This window comes from Xenopus tropicalis, chromosome 7, assembly GCF_000004195.4.
Source record: "Xenopus tropicalis strain Nigerian chromosome 7, UCB_Xtro_10.0, whole genome shotgun sequence".
In the NCBI taxonomy this organism is placed as follows: domain Eukaryota; kingdom Metazoa; phylum Chordata; class Amphibia; order Anura; family Pipidae; genus Xenopus; species Xenopus tropicalis.
The window spans coordinates 110,904,958-110,914,739 of NC_030683.2; the positions used below are offsets into that span (position 1 = coordinate 110,904,958).

Genomic DNA, 9,782 nt, shown 5'->3' on the forward strand with positions numbered 1-9,782 from the left:
GACAATGCCTGTCTGTGTAGTGCTAAACTCCCTCCAGTGTGTGGAAGGTTCCTATTGTGCTGTATATATATATATTTGCCCCTGCCGTGCTTTATGTTACCCCCCCCCCCGCAGAGCTTCTCATCAGTGCAACCATTAAGATGATTTCTCTTGCCCCATTACCTGTTTCACCTCAAGATCAGTTACAGTAAAAAAATATCTCCTTATACAACACAGTTTTACGTTTTTTAATTAGAAAAATAACAGTTTCCGAAAAAACACTCTGTGTATGAAAACAGTTTTATCTACAAATAAATAAATGTACAGTTCGGTTGTAATTCCAAGGGGATACCATGGGGTGCAGCACGGCCCCCTTTTGGCATTAACTGAATGGCTTACTGCTGTAATTACACTCACTGTCAGTCCTTAATCGTCATGAAAAGGCACGAGAAGCTGGTTTTCTGGATAGAGAAATATTTAAGCAGTGGGGCAATTTCTCAGTTCCTGATGGAGAATCCGGTACATTGACACATCCTCTGCGGTTGACTGCTTGTGAGCCATTAAGGCACTAATGATGTGTTTCATGGAGCAATTTGCTGAAATAACTCTGCTAGGTTTATGAACTCCGAGAATGGAACCCTCATCCATTAGACTGGACAGTTACACTTGACCCTGGAGACTCCTGGCGGGTCCTTTGTGTTTTCGTTCACTGCTTGTTTTACTTTGTTGCTTGCTTTTCCTCTGTTGGCTTCACTGCAGGCACAGGTTTTAAGTTGGACCATCTACCATCTAACCGACAGTCCAACAGATTGGTTTTATCAAGGAGTAAAAGAAAGTCACACCCCAAGATCCACACTTTGATGTAAAGCAGTGATCCCCAAACAGTAGCTCGGGGCAACATGTTGCTCCCCACCCCCTTTGATGTTGCTCCCAGTGGCCACAAAGTAGCTGCCATTTTTAAATCTCTGGCTTGGAGACAAGTTTTGGAAGCATAGACACAGTTTTATTCCTGCAGGGCAGCAGGCCACTTTAGGCTGCCAAATAGCCAATCACAGTCCTTATTTGGCACCCCAGGAACTTTTTTTCATGCTTGTTTGACTTCCCAACACTTTTTACATCTGAGTGTGACTCACAAGTAAAAAAAAGTTGGGCATCCCTGGTGAAAAGTAATTTCTTTGAGGTAGATTATTATATATATTGGAATGGCACTGAAGGAGTCAAGGCAGTCCTACAAAGATGAGCGGGGGTCAGGGCAAGCTGCCCAGTGAGGGGCCCCCATTTTGATGGAGTCAATAAGCTGGTGATTCGGCAATCAGCGAGGAGCCTCTCACTCTCCTTCTCAAGTATGGTGCTTCTATTAACCCCCCCACAAATAGGAACATCTCCGGCAAGAGTAGAAAACTGGGGGCCACAAGTGCAGCCTGGAAGTACTACTTTGGAAGTATCCCCACGAGTCTTGGGTCAGACAGGGAGTGGGGAGCGGGACTGGTTTACAAGGGCTGGGGCCACTGGGTTTTTTTCTAGTATGACCCTGCGTTAAACTCCCACAATGCCTCTGCTGACTTGATTACACTGTCCATGTATTGTTATTTCTTCCTCTTATACAAGTCTTACTATGTTTTCTATCTGAACATAAAACAGTGGTGCCTGTGTATTTATGCCTATGATCTGGGCACTAGGCACAGTCTTTTACTGTATTTTACAGAGGGAATTGTATGGAACTTGTAAAACTCACTGATCAATAATGGCCCCAGTACACTGTACTCTGTATATAGGGAGCAGCATGATGGAACAGGGTGACATTTTTGAATGGTTCATAGTTTACCCACTGGTGTTGGTGACAGCTTATTAACATGGTACATCAGGGATTTTTAAAGAAGGTTCACCTTTAAGTTAACTTTTAATATGTTATAGAATGGCCAGTTCTTAATGTTTTAATTGGTCTCCAGTTTTTATCGTTTTGAATGATATTTCTTCCTCTTCTAACTCTTTCCAACTTTCAAAAAGTTCACTGACCCCGTTAGTCAAAAACCCATTCCTCTATGAGGCTACAATTCAATTGTTATTTCTACTTTTTACTACTTATCTTTCTCCTATTCCTTTTCCAGCTTCCCATTCAAACCACTGCCTGGTTGCTGGGGTAATTTGGACCCTATCAACCATATAGTGCTAAAATGCCAAACTGCAGAGTTGCTGAATACAAAGATAAATAATTAAAAACCCCCAAACAATAAAAAATGAAGACCAACTGCAATTTTGTTTCAGAATAGAACCCACCATGACACACTAAAAGTTATTCTAAAGGTGAACAACCCCTTTAACTTATGGTTCAGAACCCAAAAATGGATCCCCATTCTGTATAGGTCAGGTCCCTTTGATCCTGTTATTACAAACTATGACTTCCTATGCCACTAAGACTAGGGCTACCTATGGCAAACAGAAAACGGCATTCCAAATGAGGGGCATAAATTATTTTCAAAGTCATTTTTTTTTACATTCCCAGACTTAACCAGGTCCCACAAGAAAGATATTACCGCTGGGAAGTTCAGTAAATACTTTGCTATGACAGCGAATGTCTCCTCCCATCCCACCAGCTCTCTGCTGCAGTAGTTCTACTACTTTCAAAGCAGGACCTAGTAAGTAAGTTTGGTGCCACAGGGGCTGCCAATTAGAATGAGGAACGCTCAGAGGTCACAAGTCACCCCCCACCGAGTTGCCCAATGCTGCTGCATGTTGTAATGATGCAACAATACAGAATTAAGCCCATCTGACAGCGACGGTTGATGCATTTCAGCCAGAGAAAGGTACTAAGCCAGACACAAAAGGCTTTTTATGTGCACATTGTTTGTGTGCAGTATCCACCCTCTGTCTCAAGGCTTGCTTCTTTACGTTTGGGTCTGTTTACTCATGGATCCATTAGCAGGGTAAATCTGACTCTGAGCTTCAGTCCTTTTCTTGTTGCCTGCGGTGAATAAAGGCAATCGGCAAACAGCTCCTTTTCAGATCCATAACAAAAAAAATAGAAGAGATTTGAGCATACAATGGATCTCTCTCCAAAGAGCTTCTTTAGACGTTGGTTTTGTTCTCTCTCTGGGTTTCGGCAGCCATTACGATTTGGGCAGTGTTCAGAACATGGCCCATGTGAAACCATATTAGAAAAAACAGATACAATACTGATCTAATATATATTTCCCCTAGTCAGTATTAAATACAAGTGGCTGCCTGCCCCAGCGGCACTTTTAAGGTCATATATAAATATTTATATATTATTTCATGATCATTCATATAATATGTTCTTGTTATAGTCCAGAAAGAGTCAGTCTGCTGTCTTCTGCTCCTATATGGTGACCTGTAGGGAGAGGGAGAATCATGCATTAAATTATCACAAGTGGAAGAAATAAGTACTGGCTGACAAGTAAGTCTACATGAACATAAATGCCTTCCAAGACAACTTAGATGAAATAGGAAAGGTCTACAGGAACCCATATTAGTTGGCAAGGAAGTCTATATAAGTCTACAGGAACTCATATTGGTGTCTTGGGTGGCACATCTTCAGGAACTTATATTAGATGGCAAGTCTACAGGAACTCATATTGGGTAGCAAGTCTACAGGAACTCTTATTGGGTAGCAAGTCTACAGGAACTCATATTGGGTGGCAAGTTTACAGGAACTCTTATTGGTGTCTTGGGTGGCACATCTTCAGGAACTTATATTAGATGGCAAGTCTACAGGAACTCTTATTGGGTAGCAAGTCTACAGGAACTCATATTGGGTGGCAAGTTTACAGGAACTCTTATTGGTGTCTTGGGTGGCACATCTTCAGGAACTTGTATTAGATGGCAAGTCTACAGGAACTTATATTGTGTGGCAAGTCTATAGGGACTCTTATTGGGTGGCAAGGTAGACAGGTTGGGTGGCAGGTCTACAGGAACTCATATTGGGTGGCAAGTTTATAGGAACTCTTATTGGGTGGCAAGGAATACAGGTTGGGTGGCAGGTCTACAGGAACTCATACTGAGTAGCAAGTAAGTCTATATGAACCCATACTGGGTGACAAGCAAGTCTACAGGAACTGGTATTGGGTGGCAAATCTAGAGGAATGCATACTGGTTGGCAATGAAGCCTAAATAAACACATGTTGGGTGCCAAGTCTACAGGAACTCGTATTGGGTGGAAGGTCTCTTGCCGGTCACTTGCTGCCCAGACGTTCTTTATTTAAACTACTTTTTGGAAGGCACTGCTACCAACGAGTAGAATCCTTTAAAGATAGGTGGTAAATTCTGGCCATTTTAGACAGTATTCTAAATTAGCATAATAACTGGTTAAGGGGATGGAAGATTTAAGCTATGAGGTGAGACTGTCGAGGTTGGGGTTGTTTTCTCTGGAAAAGAGGCGCTTGCGAGGGGACATGATTACTCTGTACAAGTACATTAGAGGGGATTATAGGCAGTTGGGGGATGTTCTTTTTTCCCATAAAAACAATCAACGCACCAGAGGTCACCCCTTTAGATTAGAGGAACGGAGCTTCCATTTGAAGCAGCGTAGGTGGTTTTTCACGGTGAGGGCAGTGAGGTTATGGAATGCCCTTCCTAGTGATGTGGTAATGGCAGATTCTGTTAATGCCTTTAAGAGGGGCCTGGATGAGTTCTTGATCAATCAGAATATCCAAGGCTATTGTGATACTAATATCTACAGTTAGTACTAGTGGTTGTATTTATAGTTTATGTATGTGAGTGTATAGATTGGTAGGTGTGGGTTAGGTGTGCTGGGTTTACTTGGATGGGTTGAACTTGATGGACACAGGTCTTTTTTCAACCCTATGTAACTATGTAACTACTATGTAACTTCATCCTTGATTCATTTTTTTAACTGTCAACTGGATCACAGGTGCCTAAGGTGCCCAAAGTCCCTTTCTGCCCTACTCACTGTTTAGGGATGGTATGAGTTATATATCACACAGGAACAGCGAGTTTGAGTGGATCTATGGAGACCGGCATACAGAACACTCCCAACTCTCCTGCAGCCAATAAAATACTCTCGCTGTGCTGTTAATAGGAGGACAATATGTATAATTAGGGGAAAAAGAAGGCACACTGTGAAATCTGGGGCCACAAGGGAACTGGAGCATTTTAAAGGCAGCCAAGTCAACCAGTGACCCATGACGGGAGATCCGTATGTGCCCTGGAACCAGCCTTAATAAGCAGCCCTCATTGTTGCATGGCTTGGCGGGAAAGCCTTCTAGTTCATTTTCTCAAGAGGGAATGTTAGAAGCAGAAGCCCCCCAGCGGTGCAAGGAAGATCCCTCTGTTTAACAACACTTGTCAATTACCTCCATTTCTTGGAGCCACATCAAGCAGAACAGTGTTTGACAGCTTCGCTTGCCTAGAGGTTCTGCAACAGCCACAGCCTCTTTGGGCAGACAAATACCTTCACAATTATTATTATTATCCAATCAGCTGGGGAGTAGTGGCCGCTAACATGTTTTCCCTAATCAATAACGCCTCATCTAGCTATGGATTTGTAGCTTAACATACTTTTAATAAAGTAGTAATTTCTATTGCAAAGTAGGATCTGTCTATCCTCTGCACTGCTGGCTCTGACTACTGAAACTTTAAAAGATGTCAGCTGCTTAACAGACCTGAGACTAGGAATGCAAAGCATTATGGAATCTGGAGTTGTGGATGAGGCAGAGCTGGTTTCAACTGCCCTTGCTCTTGTTGCATTCGTACAATATATCCTCCATCACCAAGCACCCATCAGATGTGGCTAGTGCCTAGCTAGTGCTAAGTGGCCATGTAGCCGAGCCCTAAAGGTGAAGCAGGACTGCCCAGTGGGTTCTAGTGCTGAGGAAGGGGAAACATGGTGTTGCATAGTGTGAGCAATGAGGTCTGCATATGAATAGGGGTAACACGTAATCATAATACCCAGGCTATAACCACTAAGATACACGCGGCGATTAGTAGCCGCGACTTTTTTAAGTTGCAGTGACTAATCCACCTAGGAGATTAGTCGCAGCAACTATACTCTAACCTATGGCAGGATAGACGCTGCGATTAGACTTTCTAAAAAGTTGTGCTGACTAATCACCCTAAGGGCAAAGACACGCGGAGCTACTTAGTAGCAGCTACTTGTCACAGCTTCTAAACACCAGAAAATCCCCTGCCATAGACAATACTGAGAATTGCCTCTGCTAAAACACACGTAGAGACAATTATCAGTAAATGATCAGCATTGTATATTTTAGTAGTAGTGACAAGTAGCTGCTACTTGTAGCTCCATGTATCTTCACCCTAAAAAGGTGCAGCCCCATCATTTTTATGTTTGAGCTGTGCGTCACATGAAGCTGACTATATTCCCTTTTAGTGCAAAGCCCCTATTTCTGTATGTGTTGCACAGATTTTCTCATAGGGTAACCCATAACAGAATCCATCCCTTTGTGTATGCAGTGTCCATCAACTCATATCTATAAATGCTGACATGGATGTTACATAGCAAAACCAGTTGCATTACGGTAAATACACACCATGTGCCGTCTGCCTTTACACCAGTGCCCAATGCCCAACGCAGGTTATGCTACAGCATAACCTGGATACATCCCTGCACTAGTGTGGCTTATATAGCAAGTCAATTTAACGCTGAATATTGGGGGCAATACACCTGCAAAGAGTTCTGTGCATCTCTATTCAACTCTGCACTTCCAGCATGTGTGCGTATTAAAATCCATTTGTGCAACCTGCTACGGGAGTCCTAAAAATGCCAACAGCTCCAGGTGGGCAGTAGTTAGCGGGACCCCTAGTGTCCATTTGCACAGTTTCATCAGAGGCCGAATGGGCACATTGATTCTTGCCAACTCAAGTCACAAGTAGCATAAGTGCAAGCACCTTTGTAAATAACATTATTACCTGCCTAATCTATAAGCACCTTGCATTTGCACTTATGTTAGTTACAAAGATGCTTTCTGACTTATTGGGAAGCTCCTTTTTGGATTTGCTTTGGCAACTGTCCAAAACCCAGTTGGGGTCATTTTTGGGTACATCCAAGTTATGGAATATGGTATTTAATATATGACAAACCTAAACAGAGACCATAACCTGAGGGCACTAGGAAGTAAGTGTCAGTTCTAGCTGGCATCTATAGGAATGGCAAACTGCATTATTGTTATTACTTGAATTAGCATCATTTGTCTGAAGCAGAATTTCCTGGCAACTAAACACTTTTAGTCAGTAATAAAGACTTTCCAACATGGTACAGAGAACTGCAATGTAACCTATATAGCCCTGTACTGAGGGTATTGTATAAGTCTCTATAAAGGGGACCAGCTATGGCCACTGCATTCCATTTCTGTTTTGTTCACAACAATAACTTTTATATACAGTAAAAAACAAAAATGTGAAATCCTAGGTGCTCCTGTGATGCATGCAGTGAAGTGGCACCCACCTTGCAGCTACCCCATTCCCCAGCCATGCAGGGTTAGAAAGAAGTCTGTCTCTGCGATGCTGCTGTCTCCCCGGGAACTGTCCTCTGAAGCACAGGACGAGCAGGATCCGGGGGACAAAGCCAAGGAGCCCGAATCTACCGAGCAGCTGCTCCCACAAGGCGAGAGGCCATCGGAACCGGCTCTTCCCTGCCCCTCCCCCGCGGTTCTCTCCATCAGAATGGACTGAAGTGCTCTGATATATTCTACAGCTGAGCGCAAAGTCTCTACTTTGCTCATTTTCTTGTTTGGCCCCTGAGCCTGGGGCACATGCTGCCTTAGTTTGGCGAAGCCCAAATTCACCAGTTTCACCCTGTTCCTCTCTCTTTCGTTGCGCCTCTCAGAAGTAGCGGAGATGCCGATTGCGTTTGGCAACGATCCGCTGCGCCTTTGGCACCGCAGCCTCTGCGGAGATCCTGATTGGTTGGCCACTTTGCGCGGAGCCTTGGCAGGTCTCTCGGAGCCGGGCTGCTCCTCCATAGCGGAGGAGGGAGGTGCGACAGGTACAACAGGTGTTGCTTTGCGCTCTAATGTGGGACCAGAAGGAACCTGTTCTCTTTGGAAGGACTTTCCCTTGTTGTGTCTCCTAGTGGTGAATGTGATGAGCTTTCCCTCTCCTGCCTTGTATCCTGGAATGGGGCAGGATCTGTAGAGAAGTGGTAACTCCCCTGAGCCGGTCATGACATGCCTCCTTCAATTCTTTAGAACTTCCTTCTGCATGGTGCATTCACTCCCAGCCAGATACCCCCCCCCCCCCTCCCAGCACTTATTTAATGCTGCTGCTTTCACTTGTAGCCCTGACCCCTCCCTCTCTTCCTTGGGGGGATAAAGGAGAAAAATAATGCCTCCTTAGTAAATAAAAAGTGATACTAGTTTCTGTGAAATAGAATAGTATATCATTGGTCTGAACTGGTCTAAGTACAATTCTGTGGAATAATCTGCTATTTTATAGGAAATACTGAAACAAGCTGTATTTTTATTAGTAGTAGTAGTAGGGTTTAGTATTATTATCATCATCCTTTGGATTGCACCAACTGGAGTGTGTGTGGAGAGGGGGGCTGGAGTACAGTGGGCTGTGACCTGGTGCTATCATCAAGCCTGGCAGTCTGTGGGTTCTGGCAAATGCCAGAGGGGCTGCTGTAAGATGCCATAGACTGTCACTATTTATTGGGCTGGGGGGGCTGTTTGGGCCTCTGTGTACTTGGAATGCCAGGACCCAGGCCCAGACTGGCAATCTGTGGGTTCTGGCAAATGCCAGAGGGGCTGCTGTAAGATGCCATAGACAGGCACTATTTATTGGGCTGGGGGCTGTTTGGGCCTCTGGGTACTTGGAATGCCAGGACCCAGGCCCAGACTGGCAATCTGTGGGTTCTGGCAAATGCCAGAGGGGCTGCTGTAAGATGCCATAGACAGGCACTATTTATTGGGCTGGGGGGGCTGTTTGGGTCTCTGTGTACTTGAAATACCAGGGCCTATTTGGCTCCCAGTCAAGGCCTGTTTGTTATGTTGCTTCTCTCTGCAATGAATGTTGCCTAGTAGTAAAAAAATATGTTCCTTTAGGTAATACCTCTACTAAAGTTGGCCGTACTCAGGCTGTGTATATGGCGTGCCTATGCACAAGGTTGAAAATCCTGTTGGGTGAGGGTCACATTGATGCACTGATATGGCCCTCACTTGACTGGTCACATTAGGACCGATTATATGATCCATTTGTTGACCAATAAGATGAGCCCGTTTCAGCCTAGCATGTGGGTCACCAGGCCCAGATTTGTGGCGAGGCCTAGGGCAGCACAAATTTAGGGTGGCATGCCGCCCCTCTGCAATGAAAATGTAACATTTTGCTCCCATACGGAGCAATGGCGACTTCTCCCCATTGCTCCGTATGGGAGTTGAAAAGCCGCGTATGTGCACTTGCAGCTGCGCGGGGGGGGGGGGTTTAGAGGTTTGTTCGCGCATACCCGCATGGGGGGGGCAGCCTCTGGGCGCTGGGATTTGAAATCTGGCGCTGTGGATCAAACGGATCTGCCTGTGTATGGCTACCTTTATACAACCTAGCACAGTGTTTTATACTCAAAGTGCATTATCTCATTACAGTTTATCATGTATTTAATTGGTACCGTCCATGTTTATGAAAATAGGTGCTTTCGATCTGTGTTGAAGATATTTATGTTGCCAAACACAAATCAGAGGCAGTGGTGCTGCTTTGCTGTGGCTTTTGGGAAATGTGTGTTTGCTGACAATACAGGTGGGAAACGGTACTGCAGCCTGACAAAGCGATCAGTACAGGTATGGGACCTGTTATCCAGAATGCTCGGCACCTGGGGTTTT

At 44.6% G+C, this 9,782-nt stretch overlaps 1 protein-coding gene across 1 annotated transcript; it reads right to left on the reverse strand.

Annotated features, from left to right (window-relative positions):
* Positions 1-3,252: 3,252 nt before the first annotated feature.
* On the reverse strand, positions 3,253-8,152 carry ascl2 (achaete-scute family bHLH transcription factor 2). The gene is made up of 2 exons (XM_002940244.4): positions 7,418-8,152; positions 3,253-3,328 (listed from the first exon to the last, which is right to left on the reverse strand). The coding sequence occupies exon 1, from the start codon at positions 8,133-8,135 to the stop codon at positions 7,425-7,427; it is 711 nt and encodes a 236-aa protein (XP_002940290.3). The 5' UTR covers positions 8,136-8,152; the 3' UTR covers positions 3,253-3,328; positions 7,418-7,424.
* Positions 8,153-9,782: the final 1,630 nt, after the last annotated feature.

Coding starts and splice junctions, on each gene's coding strand:
- ascl2 (XM_002940244.4), bottom strand. CDS start 8,135: ATGACCGGCTCAGGGGAGTTACCACTTCTCTACAGATCCTGCCCCATT.